At 43.1% G+C, this 21,062-nt stretch overlaps 1 protein-coding gene across 1 annotated transcript in view; it reads left to right on the forward strand.

The window, feature by feature from the left end:
* Positions 1–18,652, forward strand: part of LOC126984988 (probable GH family 25 lysozyme 3) — a 58,731-nt gene extending 40,079 nt beyond the window's left edge. The window contains exon 4 of the mRNA XM_050839217.1: positions 18,531–18,652. Coding sequence (XP_050695174.1) covers positions 18,531–18,652 — 122 coding nt within the window. The remainder of the gene's footprint in view (positions 1–18,530) is intronic.
* Positions 18,653–21,062: the final 2,410 nt, after the last annotated feature.

The following is a 21,062-nucleotide window of genomic DNA, read 5'->3' on the forward strand; positions in this document are numbered from 1 at the left end:
CTACCACTGCTACTTTACCACGGTACCCTAAACTACCCTGCTCCTTTACCACTAGTAATAAACTACCCACTGCTCCTTTACAGGTATAAACTACACCATTTCCTTTACACAGTACTAAACTACCACTGCTCCTTTACCACAGTACTAAACTACCACTGTTCCCTTACCACAGGTACTAATACCACTGCTCCTTTACCACAGTACTAAACTACCTACTGCTTTCTGCAGTACTAAATTACCGCTGCTACTTTACCACAGTACTAAACTGCCTGCTCCTTTTACCACAGGTACTAAACTACCACTGTTTACCACAGTGCTAAACTATCATACAGTACTAAACTACCACTGCTACTTTACCACAGTGCTAAACTACCACTAACTTTCCTTTACAGGTACTAAACTACCTGTTCCTCTACGAGTACTAAACTTACTATAGCTTCACTACAGTATAAGCTACCACTGCTCCTTTACCACAGTACTAAACTACCACTGCTACTTTTAACACACAGTGCTTCAGCTTCCTCCTGCTCTTTACTACAATTATAAAATACAGTACTTTGCCACGAGTGCCTAAGCTCCTGCTCCTTTACCACGGTACTAAACTACCCACTGCTCCTTTACCACAGGTGCTAAACTACCCTGCTACTTTACCACAGTGCTAAATACCACTGCTGCTTTACAGGTACTAAACTACCACAGTGCTACTACAGGTACATACTACCACAGAGTACTTTACCACAGGTGCCTAAATGCCACAGTGCTTTACCACAGTGCTAAATTACCACTGCTACTTTACCAAGGTACTAAACTACCACTGCTCGCTACAGTGCTAAACCTGTCGCTACAGTACTAAACTACCACTGCTCCTTTACCACAGGTACTAAACTACCTGCTGCTTTACCACAGGTATAAACTACCACTGTCGCTATCACGAGTGCTAAACTGCAACTGCTCCTTCCACCACGAGAACTAAACTACACTGCTCCTTTACAGTACTAAACTACCACTGCTGCTTTACCACAGTACTCAACTTCACTACTCCTTTACAGGTATAAACTATATCCCTTTACCACAGGTACAAAGCTACCTGCTCCTTTACCTAGTACTAAACTACTGCTGCTTTAACTTTTGGTACTAAACTACCACAGAGTACTTTACAAAAGGTATAAACTACTGCTACTTTACAGAGTATAAACTACCACCGCTCCTTTATACAGTACTTATCTACCACCTGCTTTACAGCAGTATAAACTACCACTGCTACTTTACCACAGTACTAAACTACCCACTCCTCCTTTACAGGTATAAACTACTGTGCTACTTTACTGGTACTAATACCACTGCTCCTTTATAAGTGCTTAACTAACACTGCTCACTTTACAAAGTGCTTCAAACTACCACTGTTACTTTCGTGCTAAACTTCTCTACTTTACCACGGTACTAAACTACCACTGCTCGCTTTACCACAGGTACTAAACTACTACTGTTCGCTTTACAGTGCCTATAAACTACCACTGCTCGCTTTACCACAGTACTAAACTACCACTGCTGCTTTACCACGGTACTAAACTACCACTGCTGCTTTACCTACAGTACTAAACTACCTATCCCATTACCTAAACTACTGCTTCTTTACTGCAGTGCCCTAAACTACCACTGCTCCTTTACCACGAGTGCTAAACTACCACTGCTCCTTTACCACGAGTGCCTAAAACTACCACTGCTCCTTTACCACGAGTACTAAACTACCACATCGCTACCACGGTATAAACTACCACTGCTCCTTTACCACGAGTACCTAAACTACCACTGCTCATTTACCACGGTACTAAACTACCACGCACCACTCATTTTACCACAGAGTACTAAACTACCACTGCTACCTTACCACGGTACTAAACTACTGCACCTGTTTACCCACAGTACTAAACTACCACTGCTACTTTACCACAGTGCTAAACTACCACTGCTACTTTACCACAGTACTAAACTACCACTGCTACTTCTACAGACGGTACCTAAACTACCACATCTTTCCCTTTACCACAGAGTACTAAACTACCACTGCTATTTTACCACAGGTACTAAACTACCACTGTTACTTTACCACGAGTACTAAACTACCATGCTGCTTTACTTTACCACGGTACTAAACTACCACAGTTGCTATTTTTACAGCAGTGCCTAAACTACCACTGCTACTTTACCACGGTGCTAAACTACCCTGCTATTTTACCACAGAGTGCTAAACTACCACTGCTACTTTACCACAGTACTTTAAACTACCACTGCTACTTTTACCACAGTACTAAACTACCACTGCTCTTTTACCACAGTACTAAACTACCACTGCTCCTTTACCCACGAGTGCCTAAACTACCACTGCTGCTTTACCACAGGTGCTAAACTACCACTGCTGCTTTACCACAGAGTGCTAAACTACCACTGCTACTTTACCACAGTACTAAACTACCACTGCTCCTTTACCACGAGTACTAAACTACCACTGCTCCTTTACCACAGGTACTAAACTACTCTGCTCACTTTACCCACGAGTACTAAACACCACTGCTCCTTTACCACAGGTACTAAACTACCACTGTTCCTTTACCACAGTGCTAAACTACCACTGCTACTTTACCACAGTACTAAACTACGCACTGCTCTTTACCACAGTACTAAACTACCTGCTCCTTACCACGGGAATAAGCTACCACTGCATAACCTTTACTGCAGGTACTAAACTACCACTGCTACTTTACCACGAGAACTAAACTACCACTGCTCCTTTACCACGAGTACTAAAGCTACCACTGCTACTTTACCACAGTACCTAAACTACCACTGCTACTTTACCACAGTGCTAAACTACCACTGCTGCTTTACACGAGTAACTAAACCACTGCTACTTTACCACGGTGCTAAACTACCACTGCTCCTTTACCACAGTACTAAACTACCACTGTCTCCTTTACCACGAGTACTAAGCTACCACTGCTGGTTGCAGGTGCAAAACTACCAACTGCTACTTTACCACGGTACTAAACTACCACTGCTACTTTACCACTAGTACTAAACTACTACTGAGTACTTTACCACAGGTAACTAAACTACACCACTGCTACTTTACCACGAGTACTAAACTACCACTGCTACTTTACCACGGTACTAAACTACCACTGCATTTCCCCTTTACCACGAGTACTAAACTACCACTGCTCGCTTTACCACGAGAGTGCCTAAACTACTACTGCTACTTTACCACGAGTACTAAACTACCACTGCTCCTTTACCACGGTACTAAACTACCACTGTCGCGCTTTACCACAGTACCTAGCTACCACTGTTCGCTTTACCACAGTTGCTAAACTACCACTGCTATCTTTACCACAGGTACCTAAACTACCACTGCTAATTCCTTTACCACGGTACTAAACTACCCTGCTCCTTTACCACGGTGCTAAACTACCACTGCTACTTATCTACCACAGGTACTAAACTACCACTGCTACTTTACCACGAGTACTAAACTACCACTGCTCCTTTACCACAGTACCTAAACTACCACTCTTTACTTTAACACGAGTACTAAACTACCACTGCTCACTTTACCACGAGTATAAACCACCACTGCAGTACTTTACCACAGTACTACGCTACCACTTTCTTCCTTTACCCACGGTACTAAACTACCACTGCTCCTTTACTCTACAGTACTAAACTACCACTGCTACTTTACCTGAAGTACTAAACTACCACTGCTCCTTTACCACGAGGTACCTAAACTACCACGAGTGCTACTTTAACACAGTACCTAAACTACCTGCTACTTTACCACAATTACTAAAATACCACAGTACTTTTACCACAGTACTAAACTACCACTGCTCGCTTACCACAGTACTTCCTAAACTACCACACTGCTCCTTTACCACGAGTACTAAACTACCACTGCTGCCTTTACCACAGTACTAAACTACCACTGCTCTTTACCACAGATACTAAACTACCACGAGTACTTTACCACGGTACTAAACTACCACTGCTCGCTTTATCACGGTAGTAAACTACCACGGCTATCGCTTTACCACGAGTACTAAACTACCACTGCTACTTTACCACGAGTGCTAATTTACCACAGCTACTTTACCACAGTACTAAACTACCACTGCTACTTTACCACGAGAACTAAACTACCACAGTGCTCCTTTACCACGAGTACTAAACTACCACTGCTACTTTACCAGGTACTAAACTACCACTGCTTTCTTTACCACAGTACCTTTAAACTACCGACTGCTACTTTACCACAGTGCTAAACTACCACTGCTACTTTACCACAGTACTAAACTACCCACTGCTCCTTTACCACAGTACTAAACTACCACTTTCTACTTTATCACCCAGTACTAAACTACAACACTGCTCCTTTACCACGAGTACTAAACACCACTGCTCCTTTACCACAGGAAATTGCCTAAACTACCACTGCTACTTTACCACAGTGCTAAACTACCACTGCTCGCTTTACCAAAGTGCCTAAACTACCACTGCTCCTTTACCACAGTACTAAACTACCACTGTTACTTTACCACAGTACTAAACTACCACTGCTACTTTAACACAGTACTAAACTACTCGCTGCTTTACCACCCAGTGCTAAACTACCCACTGCTACTTTACCACAGTACTAAACACACCACCTGCTCCTTTACCACAGTTACTAAACTACCACCTTTACTTTATAACATTCTAAACTACTACTTCCACTTTACAAATGCTAGCTACCACTCTCCTTTGCAATTTCAAAATATAATGCTGCGCTTTACCACGAGTGCTAAACTACCACTGCTCCTTTACCACGGTGCTAACATACCACTGCTCCTTTACCACGGTGCTAAACTACCACTGCTACTTTACCACGAGTACTAAACTACCACTGCTACTTCCACCACAGTACTAAACTACCACTGTCATCTTTACCACAGTACTAAACTACCACACTGCTCCTTTACCACAGTACTAAACTACCACTGCTCACTTTACCACAGTACTAAACTACCACTGCTACTTTACCACAAGTACTAAACTACCACTGCTACTACCCATTTTCACTTCCTGCTCCTTTACCACAGGTACTAAACTACCACTGCTACTTTACCACAGTACTAAACTACCACTGCTCTTTTACCTAGTACTAAACTACCACTGCTCCTTTACCACAGTACTAAACTATCACTGCTCCTTTACCCACAGTACTAAACTGCCACTCCTACTTTACCGAAATTACTAAACTACCACTGCTCATTTACTACAGTACTAAACTACCACTGCTCCTTTACCACGAGTACTAAACTACCACTGTCTACTTTACCACAGTGCTAAACTACCACTGCTATTTTACACGGTGCCTAAACTACCACTGTTACTTTACCACAGTACTAAACTATCACTGCTGCTTTACCACAGTACTAAACTACCGCATAACGTTTGCCACGGTGCTCATTGCCAGCACACCACAGTACTAAACTACCACCATATTTTACCACAGTACTAAACTACCTTCTGTTTACCACAAGTGCTAAACTACCACTGCTGCCTTCTGCAGTTATAAACGCCTGCTGCTTTACCACGGTGCTAAACTACCACTGCTACTTTACCACAGTGCCTAAACTACCACTGCTACTTTACCACAGTACTAAACTACCACTGCTCCCTTTACCACGAGTACTAAACTACCCTGCTCCTTTACCACAGTGCCTAAGCCACTGCTCCTTCATACACCACAGGTACTAAACTACCACTGCTACTTTTACTACAGGTAACTAAACTGCCACTGCTCCGCTTTACCACAGTACTAAACTACACACTGCATCACTTTACCACAGTGCTAAACATACTTTACATTTACTGCTACTTTACCAGGCCTGTACTACCACTGTTGCTTTACCACGAGTACTAAACTACCACTGCTCCTTTACCACAGTACTAAACTACCACGCTACTTTACCACAGTAAACTAAACTATCTGCTGCTGCTTTACCGAATAAGTTGCCTGCCACTTTACCACAGTGCTAAACTGCTGCTTTCTTTACCACAGGTATAAACTACCTGCTACTTTACCACAGTGCTAAACTACCATGTACTCCTTTACCACAGGTACTAAACTACCACTGCTATTTTACCACAGTGCTAAACTGCCACTGCTCCAGCCCCACCACTAGTGCCTAAACTACCACTGCTCCCTTTACCATTACTAAACTACCACTGTTCCTGCTACTTTACAGTACTAAACTACCACTGCTCCTTTACCACAGTGTAAACTACCACTGCATAACAGCTTTACGAGTGCTAAACTACCACTGCTCTGCAGGTCCTTCTGCTCCTTTACCACAGTGCTAAATACCACTACTTTACGAAACAAATTACCACTGCTACTTTACCACAAGTACTAAACTACCACTGCTGCTTTACACCACGGTACTAAACTACCACTGCTCCTTTACCACGAGTACTAAACTACCACTGCTCACTTTACCACAGTGCTAAACTACCACTGCTACTTTATCTGCAGTGCTAAACTACCACTGCTACTTTACCACAGTACTAAACTACCTGTTTCCTTACAGTGCCTAAACTCCCACTCTTCTTTACCACAGGTACTAAACTACCACTGCTGCCTTTACACAGAGTGCTAAACTACCACTGCTACTTTACCACAGTACTAAACTACCACTGCTCCTTTACAGTACTAAAAATACCGAGTGCTTTACCACAGTACTAAACTCCCTGTCCTTTACCACGAGTACCTAAACTACCACTGCTGCGCTTTACCACAGTACTAAACTACCACTGCTCCTTTACCACAGTACTAAACTACCACTGCTCCTTTACCACGAGTACTAAACTACCACAGTGCTTTACTGAGTGCTATACTACCCCAGTGCTTTACGGTGCTAAACTACCACGAGTGTCGCCCTTTACCACGAGTGCTAAAACTACCACTGCTACTTTACCACGATTGCCACTAAACTACCACTGCTCCTTTACCACGAGTACTAAACTACCACTGCTCCTTTACCACGAGTACCTAAACTACCCCACTGCTCCTTTACCACAGGTACTAAACTACCACTGCTTCCTTTACCACAGTACTAAACTACCACTGCTCCTTTACCACACAGGTACTAAACTACTGCTCCTTTACCACGAGTACTAAACTACCACTGCTCCTTTACCACGAGTGCCTAAACTACCCTGCTACTTTACCACAGTACTAAACTACCACTGCTCCTTTACCACGGTACTAAACTACCATGTCACTTTACCACGAGTGCTAAACTCCACTGCTCCTTTACCACGAGTACTAAACTACCACTGCTACTTTACCACAGTACTAAACTACCATAGTACTTTACCACAGTGCTAAACTACCACTGCCTTACAGTGCTAAACTACCAGTGCTCCTTTACCACAGTGCTAAACTTACCACTGCAATGCTTTACCACAGTGCACTAAACTACCACTGCTGCTTTACCACAGTACTAAACTACCACTGCATCACTTTACCACAGTGCTAAACTACCACTGCTCCTTTACCACAGGCCCCTAAACTACTGTCGCTTGCAAAGTGCTGCTTAACGCGCTCTTTACCACGATGCTAAACTACCACTGTCGCTTTACCACGGTGCTAAACTACCACTGCTACTTTACCACGAGTACTAAACTACCACTGCTGCTTTACCACGAGTGCTAAACTACCAACTGCTCGCTTTACCACGAGTACTAAACTACCACTGCTCCTTTACCACGAGTACTAAACTACCTTGTTGTCTCACTGCTACTTTACCACAGGTACTAAACTACCACTGCTACTTTACCACAGGTACTATTCTACCACTGCTCCTTTACCACGAGGTGCTAAACTACCACTGCTCCTTTACCACAGTGCTAAACTACCACTGCTCCTTTACCACAGTACTAAACTACCACTGCTGCTCATACCACTGAGTGCTAAACTACCACAAGTGCTTTACCACAGGTACTAAACTACCACTGCTCCTTTACCACGTTACTAATACCTGCTCATTTACCACAGTGCCTAAACGCCCTGTCGCTACCACAGTACTGAAAACTACCACTGCTCCTTTACCACAGTACTAAACTACCACTTTCTTTCTTTACCACAGGTACTAAACTACCACTAACACTACTTTACGGTGCTAAACTAATGCTTCACTTTACCACAAGTGCCCTAAACTACCACTGTTGCTTTACCACGAGGTACTAAACTATCCAATGCTTTACTTTACCACAGTACTAAACTACCACTAACTCCTTTACCACGGTATAAACTACTTCACTGCTACTTTACCACGAAGTGCTAAACTACCACTGCTGCTTTACCACGAGTGCTAAACTACCACTGCTACTTTACCGAGTACCTAAACTACCACTGCTCACTTTCTTTACCACGAGTACTAAACTACGCTGCTCCTTTACCACAGTACTAAACTACTGACTGCTCCTTTGCCACCACGAGTACTAAACTACCACTGCTACTTTACCACGAGTACTTTAAACTACTGCCATGCTACCTTACCCACGAGTACTAAACTACCACTGCTCGCTTTACCACGAGTAAGCTAAACTACCACTGCTGCTTTACCCACGAGTACTAAACTACCACTGCTACTTTACCACAGTACTAAACTACCACTGCTACTTTACCACGAGTACTAAACTACCACTGCTCTTTACCACAGTACTAAACTACCACTCCTCCTTTACCACAGTACTAAACTACCACTGCTCATTTACGAGTACTAAACTACCCACTGCTCCTTTACCACAGTACTAAACTACCACGTTCTTTTACCACAGTACCCCTAAACTACCACTGCTATTTTACCACGGTACCTAAACTACCACTGTCTTACTTTACCACAGGTACTAAACTACCACTGCTACTTTACCACAGTACTAAGCTTCCACTGCTGCCTTTACCACGAGTACTAAACTATCCTGCTACTTTACCACGAGTGCTAAACTACCACTGCTCCTTTACCACAGTACTAAATTACCACTGCTACTTTACCACGTGTGCCTAAACTACCACACTGCTGTTTTGCCACGGTACTAAACTACTATTGCTACTTTACCACGAGTACTAAACTACTGCTCCTTTACCACAGTACTGACTACCACTGCTCCTTTACGACAGTACTAAACTACCACTGCTCCTTTACCACGAGTACTAAACTACCATTGCTCCTTTACCACAGTACTAAACTACCACTGCTAGCTTTACCACAGTACTAAACTTTACCACTGCTACTTTAACACGGTATAAGCACTACGAGTGCTACAGTAAGCCTACCTGCTACTTTACCACTAGTTACTAAACTACCACTGCTACTTTACCACAGTACTAAACTACCACTGCTCCTTTACCACGAGTACTAAACTACCACTGCTTTAATTTACCACCGAGTACTAAACTACCTGCTCCTTTACGCAGGTACTAAACTACCACTGCTCGCTTTACCACTAGTAATAAACTTCCTGCTCCTTTAGTGCTAAAGCTACCACTGTTCCTTCTTACGGTACTAAACTACCACTGTCCTTTACCACGGTACTAAACTACCACTGTTTCCTTTACCACGGTACTAAACTACATAATAAGCTACTTCAACACAGTACTAAACCACCACTGCTACTTTACACAGGTACTATAAATTACCACTGCTACTTTACCACAGTACTAAACTACCTGAGGTCCTTTACAGGTGCCTAAACTACCACTGTTCGCTTTACCACAGTACTAAACTACCACAGTGCTCTTTACCACGAGTGCTAAACTCCACCCACTGCTTCACACTTACACCACCAAAAAGTACTTTCAACTACCACTGCTCCTTTACCACAGGTACTAAACTACCACTGCTCCTCTACCACAGTACTAAACCTACTTACTGCTCCTTTACCACAGGTACTAAACTACCACTTTCTTTCTTTACCACGAGAGTACTAAACTACCACTGCTCGCTTTAACACGAGTACTAAACTACCACTGCTCCTTTACCACGAGTACTAAACTACCACTGCTACTTTACCACAATTGCCCTAAACTCACTGCTGCTACTTTACCACAGTGCCTAAACTACCACTATACTTTACCACAGTACTAAACTACCACTGTCTGCTACAGTACTAAATTACCACTGCTGCTTTACCTACGGTACAAAACTTCTACAGTACTTTACCACGGTACTATGCCTACAGTGCTTGCACGGTGGTAAAAATACCACAGTGCTTTACCCACGAGTACTAAACTACTGCTCCTGCTACCACGAGCTTTAAACTACCACTGCTACTTTACTTACAGTACTAAACTACCACAGGTACTTACCACGAAACTAAAATACCACGGTGCTTTACGGTGCTAAACTACCACTGCTACTTTCCCACAGTACTAAACTACCACTGCTCCTTTACCACGAGTGCTAAACTACCACTGCTGCCTTTACAGCAGGTACTAAACTACCACTGCTGCTTTACCACAAGTACTAAACTACCACTGCTTCTTTACCACAGTACTAAACTACCACTGCTGCTTTACCACGAGTACTAAACACACCTGCTCGCTTTGAAATTCCTAAACTACCACTGCTCCTTTACCACAGGTACTAAACTACCACTGCTACTTTACCACGGTACTAAACTACCACTGCTACTTTACCACGAGTACTAAACTACCACCAACCGCTTTACCACAGTACTAAACTACCACTGTTCTCGCTTTACCACAGGTACTAAACTACCACTGCTACTTTACCCACAGTACCCTAAACTACTGCTACTTTACCACAGGTGCTAAAGCTACTGCTACTTTACCACAGTGCTAAACTACCACTGCTCCTTTACCACAGTACTAAACTACCACTGCTACTTTACCACGAGTACTAAGCTACCACTGCTACTTTACCACAAGTACTAAACTACCATCCTCCTTTACCACAGTACCCTAAACTACCACTGCTCACTTTAACACCTGCAGTACTAAACTACCACTCCTCCTTTACCAGGTATAACTAACGCTCGCTACCATGGTACTAAACTACCACTGCTGCATTTTACCACGAGTGCTAAACTACCACTGCTACTTTACCACAGTACTAAACTACCACTGCTCTTTTACCCACGAGTGCCTGAACTACCACTGCTATTCGCTACCACAGTACTAAACTGCCACTGCTGCACTTTACCACGAGTACTAAACTATCCTACTACTTTACCACGAGTACTAAACTACCACTGTTACTTTACCACAGTACTAAACTACCACTGCTACTTTACCACGGTACTAAACTACCACTGCTATTTTACCACAGTACTAAAACTACCACTGCTAACTTTACCCACAGTACTAAACTACCACTGCTCGCTTTACCACAGTACTAAACTTCCACGCTCCTTTACCACGAGTACTAAACTACCACTGCTTCTTTACCACAGAGTGCCCTAAACTACCACTGCTCATTTTACATTCAACTACCTCGCGCAGTACTAAACTACTGTCTCTTTTACCACAGAGTACTAAACTACCACTGCTTTATTTTACCACGAGTACTAAACTACCACTATGCTTAACTTTACGAGTACTAAACTATCACTGCTCCTTTACTTTACTACAGTACTAAACTACTACTGCATTCCTTTACCACAGGAAAATTGCTAAACTACCACTGCTACTTTACCACGAGTACTAAACTACCACTGCTACTTTACTACAGTACTAAACTACCACACTGCTACTTTACCACGAGTACTAAAAATACCTGTCGCTTACCACAGTACTAAGCTACCACTGCTCCTTTACGAGTACTAAACTACCACTGCTGCTTTGCTACCACGAGAACTAAGCTACACCTGCTCCTTTACCACGGTACTAAGCGCACTGCTCCTTTACCACAGTACTGAAAACTACCACTACTCCTTTACCACGAGTACCTAAACTACCACTGCTACTTTACCACAGGTGCTAAACTACCACTGCTCGCTGCCTACAGTACTAAACCTACCACTGCTCCTTTACCACGAGAACCAAACTATATCCTTTACCACAGTACTAAACTACCACTGCTACTTTACCACGGTACTAAACTACCTACCTATTACTTTACCACAGTACTAAACTACCACTGCTACTGTTTACCACAGTACTAAACTACCACTCACTCCTTTACCACGAGTGCTAAACTACCACTGCTCCTTACCACAGGGACTAAACTGCACCACTGCTAATTTACCACAGTGCTAAACTATCACTGTCTACTTTACCACAGTACTAAACTACCTGCTCCTTTACCACAGTACTAAACTACCACTGCTCCTTTTACCACGAGTACTAAACTACCACTGCTCCTTTACCATTACTAAACTACCACTGCTCCTTTACCCACAGTACTAAACTACCACCTGCTACTTTACCACGAGTACTAAACTACCACTGCTCCTTTACCACGAGTACTAAACTACCACTGCTACTTTACCACAGGTACTAAATTACCACTGCTACTTTACGAGTGCCTAAACTACCACTGCTCCACTTTACCACAGTACTAAACTACCACTGCTACCCTTTACCACAGGTACTAAACTACCACTGCTCCTTTACCACATTGCCCTAAACTACTTTCTGCTTTACAGGTACTAAACTACTGCACTGTCGCCTTTACCACATTGCTAAGCTACTAAACTACCACTGCACTCTACATTTATTTACCTGCTTCTACCCATTTTAACTACCCTATCCTTTACAGTACTTTATCACGGTGCTGGCTTACACTGCTACTTTGCTTTGAGTACTAAACTACCTGCTCCTTTACCACAGTACTAAACTACCACAGCTACTTTACTACAGTACTAAACTACCTATGCTCCTTTACCAGAAATTTTCAAACTACCACTGCTCGCACCACAGTACTAAACTACTGCTGCTACTTTACCACAGTGCTAAATTACCACTGCTTTCCTTTACCACAGTACTAAACTACCACGAGTATCTTTACTGAGTGCTAAACTACCACTGCTACTTTACCACGAGTACTAAACTATAAGGTGCTCCTTTACCACGAGTGCTAAACTACCATAACTACTTTACCAAGGTACTAAACTACCACTGCTCGCTTTACCACAGGTACTCCGACACCACTGCTCCTTTACCACTAGTGCCTAAACTACCACTGCTCCTTTACCCACAGTACTTGCTAAACTACCACTGCTACTTTACCACGAGTACTAAACTACCACTGCTCCTTTATCCCACAGTACCTAAACTACAACTGCTCCTTTACCACGAGAACTAAACTACCCTGCTCCTTTACCACGAGTGCTAAACTACCACTGCTACTTTACCACAGTGCTAAACTACCACTGCTCCTTTACCACAGAGTACTAAACTACCTGAGTCCTTTACCACAGTACTAAACTACCACGCTCCCCTTTACCCACAGTACCCTAACTACCTGCTGCTCGCTACCACAGTGCTAAACTACCACTGCTACTTTTACTACAGTACTAAACTACCACTGCTACTTTACACAAGTGCTAAACTACGCTCGAGTGCTACCACGAGTATCTACCACTGCTACCACAGTACTTTACACAGGTGGTGCCTAAAATACCACTGCTACTTTACCTAGGTACTAAACTACCACTGCTCCTTTACCAGTACTAAACTACCACTGCTACTTTACCACTAGTACCTAAACTACCACTGCTCCTTTACCACAGAGTAGCTAAACTTCAACACTGCTCCTTTACCACGAAGTAGCTAAACTACCATATTTGCTTACCACAGGTACTAAACTACCACCTGCTACTTTCACAGTACCTAAACTACCCACTCCCTTTACCACGAGTGCTAAACTACCACTGTTTCCTTTACCACAGGTACTAAACTACCACTGCTCCTTTGCAGTACTAAACTACCACTGCTCTTTACCACAGTACAACCACTGCTGCCTTACAGGTACTAAGCTACCACTGCTCCCATTTACCACGAGTACTAAACTACCACTGCACCAGCACACCACAGAGTGCCTAAACTACCACTGCTCTTTGCAGGTGCTAAACTGCCACTGTCCTTTACAGGTACTAAGCTACCATACAGCACACTACAGTACTAGGCACTACCACTCCTCCTTTACACGAGTGCTAAACTACCACTGTCATTACGGTATAAACTACCTAACCATACCCCACGGTATATACCTGCTCTTTTACGCACGGTGCTGACTGCCACTGCTGTTTTGCCACGAGTGCTAAACTGCCACTATTACTTTACCCACGGAAATTTCAACTGCTCACCACCACTTACCACAATGCACTAAACTACCACTGTTGCTACAGTACCTGAGCTATCACTGCTGCTTTACCACGAACTTCAACTACCACTGCTGTTTGCCACGGTGCTAACTACCACTATTCTTTACCACGGTGCACTAAACTACCCTGCTGTTTTCACGGTACTTTAAGCTGCAGTTGCTTTGCCACGAATTTTCAAGCTATCACCTTCTTTGCCACAGTACTAAACTACCTTTCTTTACACATTGCTAAACTTCCTGCTCCTTTTACATTTCGCTTCTGTTTTACCGGTACTAAACTACCACTGCTCTTGCCACAGTACTAAGCTACCACTGCTCCTTTACCACGGTGCTAAGCCCCACTGCTGCTTTTTGCACGAGGTACTAAACTGCCCTGCTGCTTTACCACAGCTCAAAACCTACCTGCTACTTTACGAGTGCTAAACTACCACTGCTCTTTTACAGTACTAAACTACCTGTCCTTTACCGTGCCTAAACTACCTGCTCCTTGCCACGGGTGCTAAACTGCCACTGCTGCTTTTACCACAGTACTAAACTACCACTGCTGCTGCTACGGGGACTAATTGCCACTGCTTTACCCACGAGTACTAAACTACCACTGCTGCTACCACGAGTGCTAGAAACTGCCTACTGCTTTACGAGTACTAAACTACCTGCTCCTTTACACAGTACCTAAACTGCCCCCACAGGTACTAAACTACCTCTTTACCACAGTGCTAAACTACCTGCTGCTTTACCACAGTGCTAAAGCTACCACTACTAGAGCAGGTACTAAACTATCACTGCTCACTACCACAGAACACTAAACTACCCTGCTCCTTTTAGTGCTTCCACTGCTACTTTACCACATGGTACTAAACTACACTGCTCCTTTACGAGGACTAAACTACCACTGCTAATTTACCACAGTACTAAACTACCACTGCTACTTACCCAGTACTAAACTACCACCAACCTTTGCCACTCAAGCCAAACTACCACTGTCACTTTACGAGTACTAAACTACCACTGTTCCTTTACCACAGGTACTAAACTACCACTGCTCCTTTACAGGTATAAACTACCACTGTTCCTTCTACCCACAGTGCTAAACTACCTGTCACTTTACCACATTACTCGCTACACTGCTACTTTAACGTGCTAAACTTCTATCACTTTACCTACAGGTACTAAAATACAGTGCTACCACAGTATAAACTCACTGCTCCTTTAGGTGCTAAACTACCACTGTCCTTTACCACAGTACTAAACTACCCACTGCTACTTTACCACAGTGCTAAATTACCACTTAACTACTTTTACAGGTACTAAACTACAAGTACTTTACCACAGTACTATACCACAGTACTTTACCCACAGTACTAAAATACAAGTACTTTACCACAGTGCCATTACCCTGCTACTTACCAGTACTAAACTACCTGCTCCTTTGCACAGGTACAAACTACCACTGCTCACTTTGCCACAGTGCCTAAACTACCTGCTCGCTTTACAGTACTAAACTACCACTGCTGCTTTACCACAGTGCTAAACTGCCACTGTCCTTTATCACAGTGCCTAAACTACCACTGCTACTTTACAGTACTAAACTACCACTGCTCCTTTTACCACAGTACTAAAGCTACCGCACCAACAAAGCTGCCGCTTGTTCGACTACCTGCTCCTTTACCACGAGTACCTAAACCCACCACTGCTGCTTCCAGTATAAACTACCACAGTGCTTTACTACGAGTACTAAACTACCACTGCTACTTTACCACGAGTACTATTACCACCGCTCCTTTACCACAGTGCTTATCTACCACTGCTGCTGGTACTAAACTACCACTGCTACTTTACCTGAAGTACTAAACTACCACTCCTCCTTTACTACGAGTGCTAAACTACCAATGCTACTTCACCGTGCTAAACTGCCTTATCGCTTTATAAGTACTTAACAACACTGCTCCTTTACCACAGTACGCACAAGCTACCACTGTTGCTTTTACCACGAGGTACTAAACTACCACTGCTACTTTACAGTGCCCAACTACCACTGCTCTTTACCACAGTACTAAACTACCACTGTTCCTTTACAGTACTAAACTACCTGCTCCTTTACCACGAGTGCTAAACCTGCTACTTTACCACGAAATTTTAAGCTACCCTGCTACTGCCTACGAGTACTAAACTACACTGCTCCTTTACCACGAGTGCTAAACCTGCACTGCTGCTTGCCACAGGTACTAAACTACCACTGTCTTTTACCACAGTACTAAACTACCACTGCTCCTTTACCACAGTACCTAAACTACCTGCTCCTTCCACGAGTATTTCATTACACTCCTCCTTTACAGTGCACTAGCTGCCACTGCTCATTGCCACAGTGCCTAAACTACCATAACTCCCCCACAGTACTAGCTTCTGCTCTTTTACCACAGTATAAACTACCACTGCTATTTTACAGTACTAAACTACCCACATTACTTTACAGAGTACTAAACTATCACTGCTGCTTTGCAATTTCAAACTACCTGTTACTACCACGAGTACTAAACTATCCCACTGTTACTTTACCACGGTACTAAACTACACTATTTTACAGTACTAAACTACCACTGTTGCTTTATCCCGTGCCTAAACTACCACTGCTATTTTACAGTGCTAAACTACACTCTTTACTTTACCACGATGCTAAACTATCACTGCTACTTTACAGTACTAAACTACACTGCTACTTTTACCACGGGTACTAAACACCACTGCTCTTTTACCACAGGTACTAAGCTACCACTGCTCCTTTACACAGTACTAAACTACCCTGCTCCTTTACCACAGTACTAAACCACCACTGCTGCTTTACCCACAGTACTAAACTACCTGCTCATTTACCACGAGGACTGAAATTACACTGCTACTTTACCACAGGTACTAAACTACTGCTGCTACTTTACAGTGCTAAACTACTGCTACTTTACCCACATTATAAACTACCACTGCTCCTTTACCACAGTATAAACTACCATAACTGCTTTACCACGTGCTAAACTACCACTGCTACTTTACAGTACTAAACTACCACTGCTGCTTACCACAGTACTAAACTACCACTGCTGCTTTACCACAGTGCCCCTAAACTATCTGCTGCTCCTTTACCGATGCTAAACCCATAACCGCTTTACCACGAGTACTAAACACTGCTGCTTTACCACGGTAATAAACTACCTGCTCCTTTACAGCTTTACTGCTAATTTACGAGTACTAAACTACCACCTTTCTTTACGAGTACTAAACTACCTGCTCCTTTACCACTGGTAATAAGCTACCTGCTCCTTTTACCACGGTACTAAACTACCTGTTTCCACTTCCACCCAGTACTAAACTACCTGCTCCTTTACAGTACTTTAAACTACCACTGTTCCTTTGCCAAGAGTACTAAACTACCTGCTCCTTACCACAGGTACTAAACTACCACTGCTACTTTACACAGTACTAAGCTTCCTGCTACTTCTTTTAGTACTAAGCTACCACTGCTCCTTTACCACAGTACCCCAAGCTACCACTGCTTTTCTTTGTTCATTGTATACTGTTACGTGCCATTATAAGAACAGTGCGCTTTACACACACACACACACACACACACACACACACACACACACACAAACGCGTGCAGGCATACAGAAGCAACGGCACAGCGTGGCGTTGAGCACAACGCGACAAACAACTCATGTGTTCCTGCTGGGGACAGGACCGTTATAGTATCAAAGCCCTAATAACCCCAGATCTTACGTAACGGTTCACTGTTGCCCGTAATTAGCCTGATAGTCTGCCTCGGGTGGGGCGCGCGCGGGGAGCAGCTGAATTGCAGCAGCAGTGCGTTGTGTTATTGCTGTTGATCTATACAGGCAACCTCCGACATCTCGATCATCCCTATTTACGCAACAGTAATTTAAAACCTTGATAAGTGCATTACTGTTATGTATATATATATATATATATATATATATATATATATATATATATATATATATATATATATATATATATATATATATATATATATATATATATATATTTGAAAAAAGATATATAATTTGCCTCAGTCTAATTGCCTACTTGGTCCCAGTCTTCGTCACTAAAATAGATACCTGTCCCCGCCAGGTAATGCAACGCAGTGCCTCCGCCCCCTCACCAGCGCGAGGGACTCAAGTGTGCCTCCGCCAGAGGGTGACGCCTCTCGCTCCAAGGTGAAGGCACTGTCAGCACCCCTGCACGGGTCTTGAGGCTTGAACACAACTTGACAGGAGGCAGTTTATTTTGGCTTTTATTTTAGAAACTGCACCAACGCAGTGGGCCTTTTTTCTGAAATGCACACCACGAGGGATGTTCATTAAATTTATGTATTTTCTGAGAGAATTGATTCCACCAAAAGTAAATGTCTTTCCTCGACTGTGCATGGTTATTATTTTCAGCTTTTAGTCAAAACTGCCTTCCACTCATCATCGGCATTGTCACCACCTGTAGGGTGGGTTTTACCTGAGGCTCTCTGCTCCACCCTAGAGATGATGAGTGAGGCGGCTAATTAACTCATCTCTTGCCTCCCCCGGCCCGGCAAGTGTTCATCAATGCAGAGCGCAAGGGAACAAAGCCAGTCCGGCAATACTTGGAACCCACTGGCATTTTGTGCAGCGGTGAAATGTAAAGGTAATGCTTCTTCTTTTCCTCATTTCCGGAAACTCTCTCTCTCTCTCTCTCTCTCTCTCTCTCTCTCTCTCTCTCTCTCTCTCTCTCTCTCTCTCCCCTCTCTTTCTCTCTCTCTCTCTCTCTCTCTCTCTCTCTCTCTCTCTCTCTCTCTCTCTCTCTCTCTCTCTCTCTCTCTCTCTCTCTCTCTCTCCTCTCTCTCTCTTCCTCTCTCTCTCTCTCTCTCTCTCTCTCTCGCTCTCTCTCTCTCTATCTCTATCTCTCTCTCTCTCTCTTTCTCTCTCTTCCAAAATCCTCCAAAGGTTTCAAGCCCATGGAGCCCCTAAAAGCCAGGGGTCCCAGTGAACTGAGATGTCTTGCTCTAACAGAAAATTTTGACATAATTGCTATAGCCGAAACATTTATCGACACCACAAACATTGATTTAAGTTCCGATTACAGCATAGATGGCTACAGATTCTTCAACAAAGATCGTGTAAACCGCAGAGGCGGTGGCGTCGCCCTTTTTGTCAAAAGCTATTTGCAACCCACTGACAAAACACCAAGAGACAGTAACGTTGAACATTTGTGCGTGCGAGTAAACATTGCAAAAGTCAATTTAAATATATCTGTCACCTACAGGCCTCCCGGGCAATCACGCGATGACGACCTTGAAATGTACAGCGTTTTAAGGCAGTCACTTAATAACAGCGACTCACTGATATTAGGAGACTTTAACCTCCCCCATATCAACTGGGCGACACTATCAGGTACAGAAGGCGAGTCACATAGAATTATCGAGTTTTTAGAAGAATATTATCTAAGCCAAATGGTTTCTGAACCAACTCGACAAAATAACATACTCGACCTTGTAATAACGACCCAAGATAACCTAGTCAGTAATGTCACGGTAGGAGAACACCTCGGTTCTTGCGATCATAAATTAGTGCGCGTCGACATTGGAGCTCAAACATCAGAGACTGAAAATAAAGTAAAGGTGCCCAATTTCAAAAGAGAAAGTAGAAATCCGGCAAAAACTAACAGAAATACACCTATCAGTTGACGGCAATGTAGAGGAAGCCTGGCTAAGCTTTAAAAAAATATTTACTCACTCAGCAGAACACGTTCGTCCCCTTTGCGAGAAGCAAAATAACACTAATAAAAGCCCACCGTGGCTTAATAGCGAGATTAAACACTCACTCAAGGACAGAAAATTGTCTTACAGGTTAAAGAAAGAACAAAGCCCGCCCGAAAACATTAGACTTTATAATGATGCCAGGTGACGAGTAAAAAGATTAGTATTTCAGGCAAAGCGTGGATACGAAGAAAATATTGCTGCCAACTGTAAAAATAATCCGAAATCTTTCTTCAGTTACATAAACAACAGAAAGGCGATCACAAGTGGAATTGGACCTTTAACAAACAGCGACGGTGCACTAGTGACTGACAGCCAACACATTGCAAACCTCTTAAACAATTACTTTTCCTCGGTGTTTACTACTAACAGTCTTCCTCTCGCTACCACCAACACCAGTACTATTGTAAATCTCGAGCATGCATTGCCTAATTTTGAAATAACAACCGATGAAGTCCTTAAAGCTCTCCATTCACTTAAAACAAATAAAAGTCCCGGACCCGATAAAGTATATCCTATACTGCTTAAAGAAACAAACAGCGAAATACTCTCCTCCCTCACAACCGTATTCAATATGTCCTTGCGACAAAGCATCGTCCCTTCGGAATGGAGAAAGGCTAACGTGACACCGATTTTTAAGAAAGGAGACAAAAAAAATACCAGGTAACTACCGACCCATTACTCTAACTTCAACTGTAGGTAAGCTACTTGAGAGCATAATTAAAGACAAAATGGTGAGTTACCTTGAAAGCCACTCATTAATTGGGGATTCACAACATGGCTTCCGTAACAAAAGATCCTGCCTATCAAACCTATTGACCTTTTATAACGACCTCTTCTCAGTTTATGACGTAACCAAATCATTGGACGTAGTCTAT

This window comes from Eriocheir sinensis, chromosome 58 (assembly GCF_024679095.1).
Source record: "Eriocheir sinensis breed Jianghai 21 chromosome 58, ASM2467909v1, whole genome shotgun sequence".
NCBI classification, from domain to species: Eukaryota; Metazoa; Arthropoda; class Malacostraca; order Decapoda; family Varunidae; genus Eriocheir; species Eriocheir sinensis.